This window comes from Artemia franciscana, chromosome 15 (genome assembly GCF_032884065.1).
Source record: "Artemia franciscana chromosome 15, ASM3288406v1, whole genome shotgun sequence".
NCBI classification, from domain to species: Eukaryota; Metazoa; Arthropoda; class Branchiopoda; order Anostraca; family Artemiidae; genus Artemia; species Artemia franciscana.
The window spans coordinates 19,411,446-19,433,954 of record NC_088877.1 but is presented as its reverse complement, the minus strand read 5'-3'; the positions used below and the strand labels follow the sequence as shown (position 1 = coordinate 19,433,954).

General features: G+C 34.4%; 1 protein-coding gene across 6 annotated transcripts in view; it reads left to right on the top strand.

Moving 5' to 3' along the window:
• LOC136036146 (uncharacterized) overlaps window positions 1–8,310 on the top strand; it is a 50,747-nt gene extending 42,437 nt beyond the window's left edge. For all 6 annotated transcript variants that reach the window (XM_065718185.1, XM_065718181.1, XM_065718184.1 and 3 more), the window contains 3 exons: window positions 920–1,114; window positions 5,787–5,847; window positions 8,129–8,310. In XM_065718185.1, coding sequence (XP_065574257.1) covers window positions 920–1,114; window positions 5,787–5,846 — 255 coding nt within the window. In that variant the 3' untranslated portion in view covers window position 5,847; window positions 8,129–8,310. The remainder of the gene's footprint in view (window positions 1–919; window positions 1,115–5,786; window positions 5,848–8,128) is intronic.
• The last annotated feature ends 14,199 nt before the right edge of the window (window positions 8,311–22,509 follow it).

Here is a 22,509-nt window from a genome sequence, read left to right as displayed (position 1 = left end):
TTTATGCTGGTATTATGAAAGTAACAAGTAACATTAAACCCCAAAATGAGCAGTAACTCTTCCGTATAGGAGAGGGGTTACCCCTTCCTCATCCCCAACCTCCCCCTCATGGTCGTAGAAACTTCGGAAGATGCTCATTCGATCAGAAATTGAGAGCTCTCTTCTTTTTTCTATCAGTCAAAAGTGATTGGTGACCAACCAGCCCTTGTCATAAAACTGTTTTCGATATCTGGTCCTTTTGGTACTCCTTAGGACATCTGATCGACATTTTGAGGTACATATTCTGTACTTTCTCTGTGGCTGCGCAATTTTGCATGTGGGGGAATTATCTGGGAGGGATTTTCTGCGGGATGAATTTTCTGGGGCAAGGGGAATTTTCCTGGGGAAAACACCAGACATCCACTTTGTAATCTTATATGTTAGAAATATATATGGACAATGTTTATAGCTCCAAACTGCCTTTTTATTTTGTATATACAATATCTAAGATAATATATTTAATAGTTTAAGAAAAATGTGCTCTCAGAATTAATTCTAAGCAATAAGAAACTTGGATCCATGGGGTGAATGTATCATCCTGTAAAAACTTGAGATCTGTTGGAACTAGAAGAGTCGTTTAAAAAAAAGTAATAATAAAAAAATTGACTAAGACTAGTTTTAACGAATTAATTACAGTTTTCACTGATTTCTAAGTGTAATTTTTTTTTTGGTTAGCACTGATCCTTATTTCCAGGGAATTTATTTATCAATTTTATTATGTGTGAGCCTTAAGATATAACTATTGTATCTTGATTCTATCAATATACCTTCTTTTTTTTCTTCTTTTGTTTACAAAGTCCTGTTAGATGCAGCATCGTAAACATACGATTGTATTACTTGTATAGTTTTATTTGTATTGAATTTTAATCTGTTTTACTAGGATGACATCACAAAATGGCGTCAAAGGCCACTGAACTCTAGTCTACTGAGCCAAGCAGTAAAATCTGTCCTCTACTTGATCCCTTTAAGGGATAAACTTTTGCTGGCGCATTTAGCATTTGCAAGAAAAGGGTCACAAATCTTGTTGGATTCCTTGAGGTCCTCTCCTAGTTGCACTATTGGTTTGAAAAGTATTGTGAGTATTCTTTAATCCATGTTTTTTTCATTTTAGGTTGCCCTTTAAGGTTGCCCATCAAATTTTCTCTCAGCTTCTTTTTCTGGGGTTGGTAAAAATAATGTTTATTATAACCATTTATTTCTTATTTTCTGGTTTTTTTCTGAATAGACTAAGATACATCAAAGCGAAGATTCGTCCTCATATCCATAACTCTAACGCTCGCCCTGAAAAATTATAAAATAATACTAACGAGAATTGCAAAACAGAAAGCGTTTTTTGAAAACTGACATTGGATTTTGATTGGTGTCCCCCTTCCTCCAATATGTCATGAACTTCGCTTTTTTTCTGTTATGTCTGTTGAGCTTATTTTTCGTTCAAATTTGTGTAAAATAAAATAGTGCAAATAATTGAGTAGATCATAATTTTAAAGTTACGACTTTTTTGTATTTCGTGCTCATTTCTTTTTTAGACAAAAATTGAATCTATAACTTTATATAAAGAAGAAGAGATCTGTAGCATTTTTTAACAGTATTTAGCTTCAGACATGGGAAGAGAGAGGAGTCATTACATCACTTTCTCTAGAAACCACATTGCCCCAGTAACCTTCCCCCGACCAAAAAAATTCTCTAGACGTTGTTCTGAAAATTGAGATGCACCCCTTTGTTTCGGGCAAAACGCATGTCTATTTTTGTATATTTTTTATATACAATTATTTATATATTTTATATATATATTATAATTTATTTATATAATGAAGAGAAATCACCAATGCAACAGCACAAACACATTAAAAAAAAAAAAAAAAAAAAAAAAAAAAAAAAAAAAAAAAAAAAAAAAAAAAAGACAGAAGGAGAAAAGGAAGACTGTTATGTATATATATTTATATTATTTATTATTATCATTTATATTATATATTGTTATTGATACTATATTATTATTATTATTATTTATTTATTATATATTATTTATATATTTTTATACAATTATTTTATATATTTTTTTTTGTTTCGGGCAAGACACATGTCTATTTCTGTATTTTTATTTTATTTTTATTTTTTTGATTTATATGTCTGGTTTTATGTTATATTGTCTACACTAAATAGCCATTTGTATGATCGATTTGATTCTGTTCATGATAATAGCTGTCGAATAAACCAACTATGTAAAGCCGAGTATTGCGGTAAAGAATAATTTTAGCCATTTTAATTCTTTAATAATTCTTTAATTAGTTTTGATTTAAATTAATTTGATTAATTTAAAAATAATAAAAGAAATAATTTAAAAATGGATTTAAATCACTTTTGCAGTTTAAACCCCCCAGCTTTGCGTAGGCCAATCCAAAGCACCCACTTATTTATGCGTGCGAAACAAATATCCAAAGTACGGGATATTTTCGATTCAGTGGGCTACATTTCAAACATTGAGAGATCAAACATTTTCTTTTTTTTTCTTTTTTTCGTGTTTCATCTTGTAAAACAGTACGGCTACAATTTATTTGTATCCATCTATTTTTTTTGTTTTTCCCCAATGAAGGAAAGTTGTCCTTTGCAACTAAAGCGAAAGAACTTCAATCTGCTACCAGAAGCCTTGAAAGCTAATCTACGCTATTTCAAGTCGTTCGTAGTAGGTTTATCAGCATCTGTGGCTTCTTTCTGGGTTTATTTGTATCTTATCTTGTTTCTTATCTATTTATTTTCTTTTCCTACCCTTCTAAGTTTAATTTCTTATAGTGTACTGTGGTTTTAAAGTAATTGAATATATATTTTGTAAGTTTTATTACGTAGTCAAACAGTTCGTGGTAACGAACTGTAGTAAGGAGCGACCCGGCTCAATAGTAACCAAAACTCTAAAAAATGGAATTTTGATACCAATACCTACATCAAAAGAATCGCATTTTAATGCTGATTTTAAATATATAAGTTTCATCAAGTTTAATCATACCCATCTAAAGTTACGAGCCTGAGAAAATTTGCGTTATTTTAGAAAATAGGGGGAAACGCAACCCCTAGAAGTCATAGAATCTTGACGAAAATCACACCATCAGATTCAGCGTATCAGAGAACCCTACTGTAGAAGTTTCAAGCTCCTATCTACAAAAATGTGGAATTTTGTATTTTTTGCCAGAAGGCAGATCACGGATGCGTGTTTATTTGTTTTTTTTTTTTTTTTTTCCAGGGGTGATCGTATCGACCCATTTGTCCTAGAATGTTGCAAGAGGGCTCATTCTAACGGAAATTAAAAGTTCTAGTGCCCTTTTTCAGTGACCCAAAAAATTGGAGGGCACCTAGGCCCCCTCCCATGCTAATTATTTTACCAAAGTCAACGGATCAAAATTCTGAGATAGCCATTTTATTCAGCGTAGTCGAAAAACCTTATAACTATGTCTTTGGGGACGACTTACTCCCCCACAGTCCCCGTGGGAGGGGCAACAAGTTACAAACTTTGACCAGTGCTTACATATAGTAATGATTATTGGGAAGTGTACAGGCGTTTTCAGGAGGATTTTTTTGGTTGGGGGAGGGGTTGAGAAGAGGGGGATATGCTGGGGGAACTTTCCATCGATAATTTGTCATGGGGGAAGAAAATCTCCATGAAGGGAGCGCAGGATTTACTAGCATTATTTAAAAAAAACAATGAAAAAATAAATATGAAAAAGTTCTTTCAGCTGGAAGTAAGGAGCAGCATTAAAACTTAAAACTAACAGAAATTATTACCCATTTGAGGGGCTCACCTCCTCCTAATACCTCGCTCTTTACGCTAAAGTATTTTTAGTAATTTCAACTATTTATTCTACGGCTTTTGTGATTCTGGGGTCATTCTTAATGAATTGGGACAAAATTTAAGCTTTAGTGTAAATAGCGAGGATCTGACAAGGGGGCGAACCCCCTCATATATGTAATAAAAATATGAAAATACAAAAGTTCTTTACGTAAGCTAATTTATAAGTTACGTAAATCTTTTACTAATAAAAATATTCGTTAAAAAATTAAAAATTCTAGTTGCCTTTTTAATTAACCAAAAAATCGGAGGGCAACTAGGCTTCCTCCCCCGCTCTTTTTTCTCAAAATCATTCGATCAAAATTATGAGAAAGCCATTTAGCCAAAAAAAAAATGCAAATTTTGTTTTAATTATTCCTCTGCGGAGAGCCAAAATCAAAACATGCATTGATTCAAAAACGTTCAAAAATTAAATAAAAAAAACAAGTTTTTTCAACTGAAAGTAAGGAGCGACATTAAAACTTAAAACGACCAGAAATTACTTCGTATATGAAAGAGGCTGCTTCCTCATCAACGCCCCGCTCTTTACGCTAAAGTTTTTTACTCTTTTAAAAAGAAGAATTGAGAGAAAGAGTCAAACGCTGTATCTGTCCAAGGTCTAGCACTGTGCTAGAAAGCATTTCATTTGCTCTATGTGTGCCTCCAAAAGTGCGTTTATTTAGGATCATACTTTCTAAATTGGCTGTAAAAATGGACAGATTAACCGAGCTTAATTTTAACAAATTTGACTTAGTGCGATGAGAGGAAAACTTCTGACATTTCATTCCTAAAATTAAACTTTTGCACAGCCTATCAACGAGTTTATGTTCTGCGATTGATATTTTCTGAGATAACTGACATTGAATATTTTGAACTACTCTTTTTATTACCAATTTATCTCTCAATTTGAACACATTGTTAGCCCACGGAAGGGGGGGGGGTGGATATTCCGGTAAAATTCTAGTTAATTGAGTTCTTGCTATCTCAGGAAGGGTTTAGGTTAGGAAAAAGAAATTTTCAGGGACGGGTCTACAGGCTAAAGCATGTCCCGGGAAGGTATTTTAAAGTACCCACTTCCACTCCTTCTCCCTCTAGAGGGCCCTGAAGCTTAATTTAGCTTAATTTTCAGTTACTAGTTGCTTTTTCTCTACCTTTAGTTCTGAAAATGCAATTTCTGTTATTTGAGTAGCATTTTGAGCCATATTAATGTTTTTTCTTCAAAATTTAGGAAATGTATTTTCATATCTTTAAAACCTTCTAAAATGGAATTGAGCAAAGTTATGAAGCTGAAAACAATTTTGTTGTACTTCAATTAAGCAGAAGATCTATTTTGCAAGGTTTCACTTTTATAACACACATATTTTTAAAGATCAACAAAGATCAGGGCCCTCTAGAGAGAGAAGGAGTGGAGGTAGTTGCTTCAAAATACCTCCCCGGGACATACTTTAGTCTGTAGATTCATCCCTGAAAGTTTCATTTTCCTAACTTAAACCCTTTCTGAGATAGCAAGAAGTCAATTAACTAGAATTTTACCGATATTCCTTATTTTCCTTAAAGGTATTTTGAAAAAGTGTTGTCAAATATTTAATTTAAGGTTATCTCCATTCTTCTCCACTCTGAAAAAGACGCATAGAAGTTGCTAAAATCTTGTTACATATAGTGTCTATCAAAGAGTAAGGATAGCTTACAAGAGTGAGAACTGGCGCTAGTGTCGACAGACCCTCAACACAATCGAGTGTTTGGCGACACTTGGTATTTTTTAATTTCCTGACAGTAAACGATTACAAGGCTTGAAAAAATGTCAAGTGTGGCCAAACACTAGATGGCGTCAATGATTTTCTTTTTGCTGACATTTATAAGTTACCCACACTCTTTGATATCTATTGTTTCCTGAGTTCTTTAGTGGTTATTTAATAGTTACTCTTCATTCCAGGAAATCCTACCGCCTGCTTTTTGTCTGTTGAGGGATCCTGATATTGATGAATTTGATTAAAGTAAGTGGTCAACTAGAATTGAGTATTTAACGCTAATGCGGTACTCGTTTTAATGGAAATCTTTATTTTAAATCGATATATTTATTGATATTTATTCTTTAAAATCTAATTTATTTTTGATTTATTAAAGAAAAAAAAGTGAAAATATTTAAAATGTATATTGTTTTTAGCAAATTGTAAATTATGCTGTGGTCTTCAGAAGGTGTGGGGGGGGGGGCGTCAGCCCATTCATCCTAGTTTCTGCTTGTTTTTAGTTTGTCTCGGTTATTTACTGTACTTTTTTTCGTTTTGGGCTTCATTTATTTATTGATGGATTTTTTTTGGTAGTTTTCCGTTCGGAAAACTATTTGACTTTACTTCTGCTCATTTTTAATTTAATGTAGCTCGTTTAAAATCTAATAACCCCCACAGGTTAAAAGAGGTGTCGTAACTCTCCTCTCGGATCATAGTCCTAGCCGAGTGGATTTGTGCGCTGGATTTAGGATCCTTTGTCCGAGAGGGCGAGGTTTCGAATCCTACTGTACCCAATTATTTGGTTTGGGACGGGGGTCAGTGGCGTGACTCTGTAAGCTCAGCCAGAGTCGACCCAGCTTTAAATGGGTACCTGGAGAAATCTGGGGAAGGTAATCAGGAAGGGTGTGCCAAAGCGCAGGATGGCTGGCCCTCATTCCCCCATTGCACTTCCTGGCTGAAAGGCCTTGAGACGGAGACCAGCACTGCCGTTTTGGAGCTTAAGGGTCTAGTGCCGTATCCTTCAGATTTTTTTTCCTCTCGGATCATATCTAAAAATTTTCTCTGAGTCTTATGTCAAAACAGAATTAAATTTAATCAGAGATATGCTTTTTGGAAATAGTTATCCTATCCCTTTATAATAATATAATTAGCTTTATGATAAAAAGACACCATCTTAAAATTAAAGATCCTTAATCATATGAAGCTTCTGGTAAACTTTTATATAGAATATATCCTTCCGTACATTCCAAAATTTACTTCGAATTTAGAAAAAAAACGTTTGCACACGAAATAACATGTATACTTTCTTTGCTAGTATTTTAAAAATCATGAATCTTCTAAACTCTGGTAGGTACAACATCTCAGTTACTCGTCAATGAAGGGCTTATCAAATACCATTTAACTGTGGCAATTACAATGGGTGGAACCCACCAAGATTTCGAAATACGCCTCCCATAGCACAAAAATGATTTAATCAAGCTATTAAATTAAGATAGTGTACATAATTCTTTTGAGTCTTCTCTAGTCAGCCTTATTTTTGAGAACCCCATCCATAAAATGTTTTTTGAAAGCACCTCCCTCGCTAGCAATGATTTGGGAATTAAACAAGTTTTACATGTGTGTAAAGACATTTGCTATGAAGTACGGGATATTTTTTGGGAGATCAAACTTTTTTCTTTTTTTTGCAACGCTTATTTTTTATGTGATTCTATGTCTTTTCTGTGTTTCAGCCTGTATAGCGGTACAAACGAAATTTACCTGTGTCCATTTAATTTTTTATCCCCAATGAGGGAAAGTTGCAATTTGAAATTAAAGCAAGGGACCTTGAATTTGTTACAGAAGGCTTTAAAGCTAAGTTAGGCCACTTCAAGTCGTTTGTATGAGGTTTATCAGCCTCTATGGCTTCTTAATTGGCTTTATTTGTATCTTATCTCCTTGCTTCTCATCTTTTTATTTTCTTTTTCGATGTTTTCTATCGATTCTTCAGACATGAAGAATCGATTTATTTACATTGGATATTTATTTCTTAATTTGCGCATATTGACATCCTACGGGGGAGGGGGGCTAGATATTTCTTATTTACCTTAAAGGTATTTTTTGAAAGTCAAAATATACACGTTAAGGTTATATCTATTCTTCCCTATTCTGCCATCTACAAAAAGACGCATAGAAACTGCTCATTGTATTTATCAAATTTTAGTAAAGTTGCTTACAGGAGTGGGAACAGGCGCTGGTGAAAAACCCTCAACATACTCTAGCATTGGTGACACTTGAAATTCTTTTCAGTGTGATAATAAGACTAATTAGTTGAATTTGTATAGTTGGTAGAATTGGGTTAGTAATAAGTGTATGATTTCTGTTCCTGACAGAAAAACGATTACAAGGCTTGAAAAATGCCAAGTGTGGCCAAACACTAGGTGGCGTCAATGTTTTTCTTTTTTTTCTGACTCTTGCGCCATTTTCCACTCTTACAAGTTACCCATACTCTTTGGTGTCTATTGTTTCTTAAGGTCTTTAGTGGTTATTTAATTGTTACTCTTCATTCCAGGAAATCCTTCCGCCTGCTTTTTGTCAATTGAGGGATCCTAATATTGATGAATTTGATTAAAGCGAGTCGTCAACTAGAATTGAGTATTTAGCACTGATGTTGTACTCGTTTTAATGGATCGATATATTTATTGAAGTCTTTTAAAGAGAGTGAATTGTGTCAATAAAAGAGATAGCTTCTCATTTTCTTCTGTCTTGTTAGCCGTTTGTATCTTTTTCTGATAAAATCATATAAGGGGGGGGTTGACAAATCTGAAAACTTCAGAAGGGGATGGACAATAGCCCCCAACCTCTCCCAAATGTACGGGTCAAATTAAATACCAGCGTACCTTGTGCAAATATGTGTCTAAATTTGATTTAATTTAATAGTTTTCCCTATTTGCAGGTTTCGAAGAGCTATTAATATGTTACTTCCAAGGCCGTATCCATGAAGAGGGGGGTGAAAAAAAATGAATATAAACGAATTTTTATGCGTTTTTGAAGTTTTCTTGTAAGCCTCCACCGAAAAAGAAAACTTTTGTATCCCCCAACCCCCTTGAAAAAAATCTTGGACACGGCCCTGATTACTGTGTTATGACTAAAATAAATAAAATGAAAGGCACAGGGAAGACCGATAGAGCACAGTATCAAAAATACAAGACGTTTTAGTCCAGCTTGAGATGTATAGGAGAATACATGAATACATGGATTATACGGAGTAAGGTCAAAACTTGGCTACTAGAGGCAACAAGTATGATGTAGCTAAACGTTTTACAAATGGTTTCAGCGAAAGTGTTTCAGGACATGTTTAAGAATATAACTTGGCAAAGAGTTGCCAAATACAACTCTTTATAAAACAAAGCGGTTTGACCCCAAACGTTGTATGAATCTAAAAAGAGTAACTTTAATAATTTGGATGTGTCCTCTGGACGCGCAAAGGCTGTCCTGCTTAACCGTCTGAAGATGGAAATAATTCTGCCAAATAGCCTTAAAACGGTAAGGGAAAATATAAATCTTGAGTACTTTTTTTTTTGTGGGATGTGGCTAAAGCAAAGATTTGCCACGGTTTTGTCCTCAGGCTACTCGGTACTATGACCAGTTTGTATTGGTAGTGATGTAGGAAAAGGTTATTTTTCCCAGCTTTATCGTGAGATGAAGTTGGTAAAAAGTCTACTATGAGAAGCTATGAAAAGATTGCTATATGTCTCTGGCTGGTCACCAAGGAATATTGGATTCAACTCCCATGACAGCATTGAATCTTTTAAGAAGTTTTCTTTAACTAGTCCATGATCCTGTAGAACTTTAACAAATAATGGAGAATGGACGGAAGTAGAGAACTATCCGTAGTGACAGCAATTATAGTAGTAATTTTTGGTTTATATATATGAAATTCAATCTGTTAAGTTTAAGTCCTTGTGGATAATCATTCTTATATCCTAAATTAGCCTATCATGTATCACCAAGAGTACGGTAATATGCGAACCATTGCCATATACTAATGGGGATTCATACGCTCAAACTATATTTTTGTGACAGGCAGTGCCAAATCCGAGTGTTAGTGGACTCCTTGCTTAGAGTTCGCTACCATGAACAGTTTGGTTTTAAGTTGGTCATTAAAATGCCATGAAATATAATTCATAGTGGTTATTCAACACCATAAACACATGTGTTTGCTTAATAGTCTGTAATGAAGAAGTGCATGGTTTATGGCTAAAATGTAATTTTTAGTATACTCTTTATTACCACGGTGCTAAGCATTCTCCTTGGAAAATTTTCCTCCGGAAAATTCCCCTGTGGAAAATATCCCGGGAAGGGTAACCCCACTTAAAATCCCCCCGGAAAATTTCCGTCCGCGGAACCTTCTCCCTAGAAAATTGCAATGCTGAAACTTCTCCCCGGAAGATCTCCTCCCCCCCACCCAATTCCCCGTGGATAATTTCGAATGTTAATTAGAAGTAAAGTTAAAAGTTATACTCACCTGTTTAACTCAGAGGCAAAGCTATAGTGTTCCATATAATAAACACCCATAAGGCTTCCCTGTATTATCATTTATTTATTTAATTTTCCCAGAGGCCCTTTTTATGGAAGGGGTGGTCAAAAAAAACTTCGGAGGTGGCTCATTTAATTGCAAATTAAAGTTTTAGTGTTCTTTTTAAGATTCCAAAGCGATTGGACGACAACCATCCCCCCACACCATGTTTCAACAAAAATTTTGAGATAGCCAGTTTGTTCTAAATAGACTAAAGGTAAAATTGCCATGCCTCTGGGATTGACAACCCCCCTTCCAGCAAGGATTGTAAGTTATACAAGTTGTCCATTGTTAAGATATTAGGTTTTTATGGGAAGGTTGGTAGTATAAACTTTGGAGAGGGCTTTATTCAATGAGATTTCGAAAGTTCGAGGTGCCTTTTTTAAGATTCAAAGGTGATTCTAAGGCAACCAAGCATCCCACGGTATTTTTCCCCAAATACATTTCATCAGAAATTTGGGGTAACTGTTTCATTCAAAATAGTCTAAGGGTCAAATAGCTATACTCCGGAGTTGGACCCCCCCCCCTCCCGCAGCACCTGGTGTAAGATGCTTTAAGGTATGCAAGTTTCCCATTGTTAACGTATACGGTTTTTTATTAAGATTAATTTTAAAAAACATGGTCCACTAAATAAGTATTTTAGAGAAGTAAAGAGCTACATTAAACCAAAAATTAGCAGAAATAAATTCAACTAATTTCCCAAGCGTTAAACTACAAAAAAAACTTAATATATAAATGAAACCCGAAATTAACAGAAATTACAATAGATCACCGAGTCAAACTCAAAACGAGCAACAATTAAGATGAGTGACTCATACTTATACCTTCTGAAGACCAGAATATAATTGGTACTTAACTGAAAACAGTCATTATTTCGAGTTTAATGTTCCTGTTTCTCATAGTATATAAAAAAAAAAAATCTCAACTAAGATTATTGAGCAAAAAAACAAACGAATGTGGATTGACAGTTTAATATACATTTATATTGATATTTTGGCTTTATTAAAGAAAAAAGAAAAATATTTAAAATATATATGGCTTTTAGTAAAATGTAAATAACGCTTTGGTCTTCAGCGGGCATGGGGGAGCGTCAGCCCATTCATCTTAGTTTCTGCTTATTTTGAGTTTGTCTCGGTTATCTATTGTAATTTGTGTTCGTTTCGGGTTTCATTTATATATTCATGGTTATTTTCCGGTAGTTTTATGGTCGGAAAACTATTTTAATTTACTTTGGCTCATTTTCAGTTTAATTTAGCTCGCTTTAAATCTAATCAACCCCTCCCCCCACGCATAAGTTAAAAGGGATACTTCCCTCTCGAACTTCCCGCAACTTCCCTCTCGAATCGTATCCTATAAATTTCCTCTGAGTCTTATCAAACAGTTCGTGGTAACGAACTGTAGTGAGGAGCGACCCGGCTCAATAGTAACCGAAACTCTAAAAAATAGAATTTTGATACCAACAGTTACATCAAAAAAATTGTATTTTAATGCTGATTTTAAATATACAAGTTTCATCAAGTTTAGTCTTACCCATCAAAGTTACGAGCCTGAGAAAATTTGCCTTAGAAAATAGGCCCTAAAAGTCATAGAATCTTAACGAGAATCACACCATCGCATTCAGCGTATCAGAGAATCACACTGTAGAAGTTTCAAGCTCCTATCTACAAAAATGTGGATATTGGTAGCATTTGCTATTTATTTTATTATTTATTTATTGGTATTTTTTGCTCACTGGTGCTTATTTATTTGTTTGTTTTTTTGTTTTTTTCCTTAGGGGTGATCGAATCGACCCAGTGGTCCTAGAATGTTGCAAGAGGACTCATTCTAACGGGAACCAAAAAAATAAGTGACCAAAAAATTGGAGGGCAGCTAGGCCCCCTCCCACGCTCATTTTTGCCCAATGTCACCGGATAAAAATTATGAGATCATAATTTCAAAATTATGAAATTATGAAAAACCTGATAACTATGTCTCTGGGGACGACTTAATCCCCTACAGTCCCCGTGGGAGGGGCTAAAAGTTACAAACTTTGACCAGTGTTTACATATAGTAATTGTTATTGGGAAGTGTACAGACGTTTTTCAGGGGATTTTTTTTTGGTTTGTGGGAGGGGGGGAAGTTGAGGGGGATTACGTGGAAGGATCTTTCTATGGAGGAATTCGCCATGGGGGAAGAAAATTTCAAGGATTTTCTAGCATTATTTAAAAAAGCAAAGAAAAAATAAATATGAAAAGTTTTTTCAACTGAAAGTAAGGAGCAGCACTAAAACTTAAAACGAACAGAAATTATTACGCATAGGAGGGGTTCACCTCTTCGTAATACCTCGCTCTTTACGGTAAAGCATTTTTAATAATTTCAACTATTTATTTTACGGTCTTTGTGATTCAGGGGTCATTCTTAAGGAATTGGGACAAAATTTAAGCTTTAGTGTAAAGGAATATTGGAGGGGTCAACTCCTATGACAGCATTGAATCTTTTAAGAAGTTTTCTTTAACTAGTCCATGATCCTGTAGAACTTTAACAAATAATGGAGAATGGACGGAAGTAGAGAACTATCCGTAGTGACAGCAATTATAGTAGTAATTTTTGGTTTATATATATGAAATTCGATCTGTTAAGTTTAATTCCTTGTGGATAATCATTCTTATATCCTACATTAGCCTATCATGTATCACCAAGAGTACGGTAATATACGAACCATTGCCATATACCAATGGGGATTCATACGCTTAAACTATATTTTTGTGACAGGCAGTGCCAAATCCGAGTGTTAGTGGACTCCTTGCTTAGAGTTCGCTACCATGAACAGTTTGGTTTTAAGTTGGTCATTAAAATGCCATGAAATATAATTCATAGTGGTTATTCAACACCATAAACACATGTGTTTGCTTAATAGTCTGTAATGAAGAAGTGCATGGTTTATGGCTAAAATGTAATTTTAGTATACTCTTTATTACCACGGTGCTAAGCATTCTCCTTGGAAAATTTTCCTCCGGAAAATTCCCCTGTGGAAAATATCCCGGGAAGGGTAACCCCACTTAAAATCCCCCCGGAAAATTTCCGTCCGCGGAACCTTCTCCCTAGAAAATTGCAATGCTGAAACTTCTCCCCGGAAGATCTCCTCCCCCCCACCCAATTCCCCGTGGATAATTTCGAATGTTAATTAGAAGTAAAGTTAAAAGTTATACTCACCTGTTTAACTCAGAGGCAAAGCTATAGTGTTCCATATAATAAACACCCATAAGGCTTCCCTGTATTATCATTTATTTATTTAATTTTCCCAGAGGCCCTTTTTATGGAAGGGGTGGTCAAAAAAACTTCGGAGGTGGCTCATTTAATTGCAAATTAAAGTTTTAGTGTTCTTTTTAAGATTCCAAAGCGATTGGACGACAACCATCCCCCCACACCATGTTTCAACAAAAATTTTGAGATAGCCAGTTTGTTCTAAATAGACTAAAGGTAAAATTGCCATGCCTCTGGGATTGACAACCCCCCCTTCCAGCAAGGATTGTAAGTTATACAAGTTGTCCATTGTTAAGATATTAGGTTTTTATGGGAAGGTTGGTAGTATAAACTTTGGAGAGGCCTTATTCAATGAGATTTCGAAAGTTCGAGGTGCCTTTTTTAAGATTCAAAGGTGATTCTAAGGCAACCAAGCATCCCACGGTATTTTTCCCCAAATACATTTCATCAAAAATTTGGGGTAACTGTTTCATTCAAAATAGTCTAAAGGTCAAATAGCTATACTCCGGAGTTGGACCCCCCCCCCCCTCCGCAGCACCTGGTGTAAGATGCTTTAAGGTATGCAAGTTTCCCATTGTTAACGTATACGGTTTTTTATTAAGATTAATTTTAAAAAACATGGTCCACTAATAAGTATTTTAGAGAAGTAAAGAGCTACATTAAACCAAAAATTAGCAGAAATAAATTCAACTAATTTCCCAAGCGTTAAACTACAAAAAAAACTTAATATATAAATGAAACCCGAAATTAACAGAAATTACAATAGATCACCGAGTCAAACTCAAAACGAGCAACAATTAAGATGAGTGACTCATACTTATACCTTCTGAAGACCAGAATATAATTGGTACTTAACTGAAAACAGTCATTATTTCGAGTTTAATGTTCCTGTTTCTCATAGTATATATATAAAAAAAAAAAAAATCTCAACTAAGATTATTGAGCAAAAAAACAAACGAATGTGGATTGACAGTTTAATATACATTTATATTGATATTTTGGCTTTATTAAAGAAAAAAGAAAAATATTTAAATATATATGGCTTTTAGTAAAATGTAAATAACGCTTTGGTCTTCAGCGGGCATGGGGGGAGCGTCAGCCCATTCATCTTAGTTTCTGCTTATTTTGAGTTTGTCTCGGTTATCTATTGTAATTTGTGTTCGTTTCGGGTTTCATTTATATATTCATGGTTATTTTCCGGTAGTTTTATGCTCGGAAAACTATTTTAATTTACTTTGGCTCATTTTCAGTTTAATTTAGCTCGCTTTAAATCTAATCAACCCCTCCCCCCACGCATAAGTTAAAAGGGATACTTCCCTCTCGAACTTCCCGCAACTTCCCTCTCGAATCGTATCCTATAAATTTCCTCTGAGTCTTATCAAACAGTTCGTGGTAACGAACTGTAGTAAGGAGCGACCCGGCTCAATAGTAACCGAAACTCTAAAAAATAGAATTTTGATACCAACAGTTACATAAAAAAAATTGTATTTTAATGCTGATTTTAAATATACAAGTTTCATCAAGTTTAGTCTTACCCATCAAAGTTACGAGCCTGAGAAAATTTGCCTTAGAAAATAGGCCCTAAAAGTCATAGAATCTTAACGAGAATCACACCATCGCATTCAGCGTATCAGAGAATCACACTGTAGAAGTTTCAAGCTCCTATCTACAAAAATGTGGATATTGGTAGTATTTGCTATTTATTTTATTATTTATTTATTGGTATTTTTTGCTCACGGGTGCGTATTTATTTGTTTGTTTGTTTGTTTTTTTCCCTAGGGGTGATCGAATCGACCCAGTGGTCCTAGAATGTTGCAAGAGGACTCATTCTAACGGGAACCAAAAAAATAAGTGACCAAAAAATTGGAGGGCAGCTAGGCCCCCTCCCACGCTCATTTTTGCCCAATGTCACCGGTGTAAAGAGCGAGGCATTGACGAAGGGGTGAACCCCCTCGTATACGTAATAAAAACATACGAATATAGAAGTTCGTTACGTAAGTTAATTCGTAAGTTACGTATATTTTTTACTAATGAAAACGCTCGTAAAAAATTAAAAGTTCTAGTTGCCTTTTTGAGTAATCAAAAATTGGAGGGAAACTAGGCCTCCTCCCCCACTCCGGTTTTCTCAAAATTTTCCGATTAAAACTATAAGAAAACCATTTAGCCAAAAATATTAATATACAAATTTCGTTTTAATTATTTATGTACGGAGAGTCAAAATCAAAACATGCATTAATTCAAAAACGTTCAGAAATTAAATTAGAAAAACAAGTTTTTTTAACGGAAATTAAGGAGCGATATTAAAACTTGAAACGAACAGAAATTACTTCGTATATGAAAGGGGCTTTTCCTCCTCAGCGCCCCGCTCTTTACGCTAAAGTTTCTTATTGTTTTAAAAATAGAGTTAAGAGAAAGAGTCAAACTTTAGCGTAAAGAGCGGGGCTTTGAGGAGGAAAATCCCCTTACATGTTTGGAGTAATTTCTGTTCGTTTTAAATTTTAATGTCGCGCTCCTTACTTTCAGTTAAAAAAAACTTGTTTTTTTATTTTATTTAATCAGATCATAAAGCGGCGGAAAAGAACACAATTACATTCATGCGTTAAAAGGACAATGAATTGATTTCACGTTAATATCAACGGATCTACATTTTCTATTCAATTAATAAATAGAAAAAAAAATAAACTTTATGCCTATTTAATCCTGGTATTTGTTAACATGCAAAAATTATTTTATCTGAGTTGATTCATATTAAACACAAGGAAAATAAAAAATCTTACAATGGCTGAAACAAATATGATTACATATAATATATCTTCAAATGCCTTTTTCTTAAAATTTCTTAACTTTAACTTTAGCAATTCGAAAAGGGGACGTGGATATTTTAAACTTGTTTAGTAGTTCTTTTTTCAATTATATAGAAAACAGGTATTTCGGTTGGAAACAAATAATAACATCGAAAATTGAAAAGAACCAAAATTACTCCATCTACAAAGGGGGCTTCTACCCCTCACTCTTTACGCTAAAATTTAGCTAGTAATGAGCTGAATAGAAATTGCTCCGTGTATATACATGCCATTATCGTACAGGCCCTTCAGACAATACAGTTTTAACGTTTTAAAAGGAAAACGGCACATAAAAAACGTTAAAAAATTAAACCGTTAAACCGTTTAAATTACCCGCTAAGCACATTTGTTGCAATCATGTTTATGTTTTCAGTAAAGCACTATGAAACTTTAGTGTAAAGAGTGCGGGTTGACGGGGCAGCATACTCCCGTGCATAATACCCACTGGTCTGTGCAGCTTCCACCTGTATCACTTTCAATTTTATAAAATAAAACAGGCATTCTAAAAGTTATGCCTGTATTTATTTTCATTCAGTGATTTTCGAAAATGAAATCAAATTTAGTGGTTTTGTTAAAGTTTTAGTCTTGCTACCTATTTCAGTGCTTTATAATACAGAATTGTTCTTTAACCAAGTGTAAAGCAAATAATTGTTTTTAAGATTTATTCTTTTTCTTCTTTAATTAACTTAGCAGCAGATTTTTATCATATACAAGCAGTTAAAGCTTATACTATTTTTACTATATCTTGCGATACCGCAAAGGGTAGGGACAAATATGACAACCAAGGGTAAAGCAGTTCAATATCGGGTATCGTAAGGAAGCTCTTCATGCATAACTATTATTATATTGTGGAAAGCATAGAAATGCAATGTTATTATTATGCTCTGGAATTTTTTGTGAAAAAAGTGGAGCAAGTAATTTTAAATTTATTATTCCTATATTGTGTCTATATTACCTTTTAATTATCACGTATTGCACGTGCAATTATCATCCAAAAGGATTTTAACTTTAAAATATACCTTAGTTTGTTAAGACTCTCAAGTTTTGGTCGTTTCTGGCCGTAATCTGAATGTCCCTAAAATAACATTTTTGAGAAAAAGTTTGGGGAAAAGAATATTTGTATTTGTCAATTTTCACCTTATAAATATAAAAAAAACATTGGTTTGCTTCAAAATTTTTAACGTAGAGAAATATAAAGTTTAGTTGTAAAAAAAGGTTCCAAGAAATTTTCTTTCTTATTATTGGCTTAGAATTTCATACAGGGAAACATTCAGAAAAAAGAATAGGTTTTGCGTTCTTTTGACAAAGGTTGACAAAGCAACAAGGGTGAATAAGGCAACAGGTGAAAAATAAGGGGTCGTTTGGTTTTCCTTCTTGAAATATATGGGAAGGTGTGATTGGCGTAAGAAAGACGTCACAAAACCAAATCAATGAAACATGGCACACTTTTGAAAACGGAAGTATATGAGAGCAAGCTTTATTTTTCTCTTCAGTTTTACCATGAACGTTAGAAACTCAGAGGTTGTGAACTAGTGCTTAAGCATTAACCACTTACAGTTCTAGCATTTTAAAAGTTCATAGGTTAAATTTTGCTACTCAAACACTTGCTGTTAGAGAAAGAATTGGAGTCTTCACGGCTAATACTTTACATACTCCCAAATGATTCATTTCGGTGGAAAGGTGGTAAGATAATTCTTCGAAGCTTAAAATAAAGTAAGTATTTGAAAAGCAGGGCTCATTAACATATATATATATATATATATATATATATTATATATATATATATATATATATATATATATATATATATATATATATATATATATATATATATATATATATATATATATATACATATATAGGCTGTTATGAAGGGGTGGCAATCCTGGAGGGGGATTTCCCCTATTTTTAGATTTTGAAAAAAAACTTTTATGGTCTTTTCATTGAAAAAGTAAAACAAAATCAAAGTTGCCCTCCCTCCCTAAATATTGAAAAATACTTTATTGCGCCTTCGCTAAAAAAATAATAATAAACAAAATCCTTGCCCCTTCTGCATTTTCGGCAATTGGTGGCTTGGCCAATAACCACTAAATAAAAGCTTGAACAAGTCTTTTCTTTAGATCTGTATTGTAAGTCAATCTTTGCTCCTAGTGTTTTGAGAACTTATTTTCAAATTATGGCATTACTCTATTTCGATTAAATAGAGAAAAACAGCTTTTTTAGTAGCAACATTAAACGTTAAAAGGAACAGTAATTGTTCCGTATATGAATGGGGCAGGCCTTTCCTCCACTCTCGCTCTTTATACGTCGTCTTAAAGTTCTTAAAAATACTTCTTATTCAAGTTCAATGGTCCTTATGTTTGAGCAGTGTTTCCTTAAGAATTTTGACAAAAAGTTAAAGTTTAGCGTGAACCAATATCTTGAGAACATGGGCCTAATTTACTATGGGGCAGGGAGTAACTGATGCATCCAAACCCCAGTTCCCTCGACCCCAGTTTGACCCCCCTCCCTCCACACTTAAATTTCGTTTCTTCAAAAATCTTGTCAAAACTAAGATAAGCCTGCATAATTCAAGTATCCACAGAAACAGGTCAATTTTCTTAGTATATGTTTGCCTGTACGTTACTAAATGGCTCATTTTTCACTGTTATTTTCACTTCATTTGGGTAAATTGGCTCCAACTTGCCCCCCCCCCCAGGATTTTTACAAAATTACGCCACTGCTTGGGAACCAAAGTAGATATAGGAAAACGGACAAAATCAATTGAATGAAGGTAGTGTTTTCAATTGAATGGGTTATAAACATCATTTTGACTAAAAGGCATTACGAGAGATGCCAATCTGAAGGCTATCTGTATTGTTTTCCCCGGATTCCAAATTCAATAGTAATAAGAACGGAGATGTCATAAGACAACGATCTTTAATAATCACATTTATAAAAGAAAAGAAGCCTTTCGTTACTTTACTCGTTTCCTAAAAACAGTAGAAAATATAATTGCAGTAGCATAAAATTGAATGCTAGAATCCCCCCCCCCTCAACGCCTCGCCCTTTACGCTGAAGTTTGACTCTTTCTTACCGCTCTACTTTTCAAAACACCAAAAAACTTTAGCGTAAACAGCGAGGCGTTGAGGAGGAGACAGCCCCTTTCATATTCGGAACAATGTATATTCTTTTTAAGTTTAATATCACTCCTTACTTTCAGTTGAAAATACCTGTGTTTTTTAATTGATACCATATAAGGATAGTGGTTGTAAATAAAGCTCTTCTGTTCGCTGAATCAAATGCATATCTTTGATTATACATTTTCAGTTCGTAAAGTCCTTGCAACACGTGCAATTGAACCTTGGTCCATGGATATAGTATTTAAGTAGTTTATCTCTGAGAAGTGCAGTCTATACGCCCAAAAAAAATGCCAACATTTGTTTTCGGATACCGTAGTTTTCAATATTTTGGAAAAAAAATTAGAAGAAATTTAAAGTGATAACATTTCCTTGCGACATGGAGGATCGAACCGGGGTCCCAGACTTTTCCGGGCGCGGCGCCAACCACTCCGCTGTCGCAAGGTGAAAACCTAAGATATTTAGATAATAATTGAAATAGATACATAATTGAAAAAAATACCTGATAAGCATCTCATGTCCGAGAAAAAGAATGAACATAGATTACACAGGAAAAAGCGTTCGACTTTTTCTTAGCAATTAAATAAATAAAATATGTTTTTTTTTAACTGAAAGTAAGGAGCGACATTAAAACTTAAAACAAACAGAAATTACTCCGTATATGGAAGAGGCTGTTCCCTCCTCTACACCTCGCTCTTTACGCTTAAGTTTGACTCTTTCTCTCAACTATACAATTTAAAACAGTAAAAACTTTAGTCTAAAGAGCGGGGCGTTGAGGAGGGAACAGCCCCTTTCATATACAGCGTAATTTCTTTTCGTTTTAAGTTTTAATGTCGCTCCTTACTTTCAGTTAAAAAACGTGTGTCTTTTATTTAATGTCGAGACAAAATTAAACTTAATCAGAGATATACTTTTTGGAAATAGTTATCCTATCCCTTTTATTAATAATATAATTAGTCCTATAATAAAAAAACAATATCTTATTATCAAAGATCCTTAACCGTGGGAAGCTCCTAGTAAATCAATATATAATCTAATTAAAAAAAAGGCATTCCAAAATTCACTACGAATTAAAAAAAAAAGTTTGTACATGAAAAAACATGCATTCAGTCATGGCTCGTATTTTAAACATCATGAATCTCCAAAACTCTCGTAGATATTAAATTAAAAAAAAACAATTTTTTTAACTGAAAGTAAGGAGTAATGCTAAAACTTAAAATGAACAGAAATTGCTACGTTTATGAAGGGAATTGTCCTCTCCTCAACACCTCGCTCTTTACTCTAAAGTGTTTTTAGTATTTTTAAAACAGCTTCCTATTGTTTTGATTAAACGGCCCTTTGTGTTTCATGAGTCGTTCTTAAAGAATTGGGACAAAATTCAAACTTTAACGTAAGGAGCGAGGTATTGAGTAGCGGGTTATTCCCTTCATACACGTAATAACTTCTGTTCGTTTTAAGTTTTAATTTTGCCCCTTACTTTCAGTTGAAAAACTTGTTGTTTTTTTTTCAATTTAATTTCTGATCTTTTTTAAGCAAGGCCAGGAAACCAGTCCCCATCTCCACGGAGAAATCCCCTTCCCCACGGAAATATCCTCTTGACAATTCAATCCCGGCGAAAATTTACCCCGGACAATTACCCTTATCAACTCCACGCGTAAAATTGAAACGGAAAAGAGAAAGCATGACATTTAAAAAGAATTTTGTATAGGAATTCTGGCAAATTCTCCCAGAGTATAATTTCTCCTGACAAGTTCACCCTCCGGGCACATCCCTTCCCAAAGAAAATCCCCGTGGAAAAAAAACGCAAAAAATCCCCCCACCCGAAAATGTATGCTGCTTCACAATAAAAAATGCTATGTGTAAAGTATGGGTCAATTTTATGACTTAAAGACCTTTTTCCTGGGAAAGCGGGGGGAGGGCATGCTATATCCAAATGCATAGTCATTGGACCTTTCAACTATAATGAGCAAAATGGCTATCTCATAATTTTGATCAGACGACTTTGGGAAAAAGGGGTGGTGGACGGGGCCAGGTTGCCCTCGAATCTTTTTATTCACTTATAAAGGGCACTAGAATTTTTAATTTCCTTTCGAATGAGCCCTACCACGATATTCTAGGATTACTGGATCGATACGACTACCCCTGGAAAAAAAAACAATCATCCATGATCTTTCTTCTGGCAAAAGATACAAATTCCACATTTTGCAATTAGGAGCTTGAAAACTTTACAGTCGGGTTTTCTGATACGCTCAATCGGATGGTGTGACTTTCATTGAGACTCTAGGACTTTTAGGGGGTGCTTCCCCCTTTTTTCGAAAATAAGTCAAATATTCTCAGGCTAGTAACTTTTGATGGGTAACCTGATGGAGCTTACATATTTGAAGTCAGCATAAAATTCTCATTCTTTTGATGTATCTATTGGTATCAAAATTCTGTTTTTTAGAATTTCGTTTGCCACTGAGGCGGGTTGCTCCTTACTTACAGTTCGTTCCCACGAACTGTTTAACAACACCCCAGTTACTCGCCAAAGAAGGGTCTATCGAATACCTGCGTAACTGCGGAAATTACCATGGGTAGAATCCACCAGAATTTCGAAAAACGCCTCCATTAGCACAAAAATGATATAATCGAAACATTAAATTAAAATAATGTGCTTAATTCTTTTGATTCTTCTCTAATCAGCCTTAGTGTTGATATCCCGTCAATGAAATAAGTTTTAAAGACACCTTCTTTATTTTTTTTACTTTACTTTTATTAACTTTTTATTACAGTTTTAATTACTGGCAAACTAGATTAACGATGCTTCAAAAGGTTTGTTCAAAAGCCTGTTATTCAAAGTGGGTTGTTCAAGGTGCTTCAAAACCCTTTAGGACTAATTTTATCGTTTGTAATTCAAGTTAAATTTTTAGATGGTATTGATATTAATTTGTATTTGGTACTCTGTTTTAGAGGATTTTGTAAGTATTTTTCTTGGGAGGAATTTTTAGTTGGTAGGAAGAATGTTCCACGAAGGGGGTGGGATTTTAAGGCTTTATTTGCAAGAACAGTCGGAAATCAAATTTAAAAACCAATTTATTTTCAAATTGAAAGTACAGTCAATTGTGAAGGGGGCAGTGGGTATGTGCCCCGCCTAGAGTATTTTGTCCCCTCGGGCTTTGGAAAATGCCCC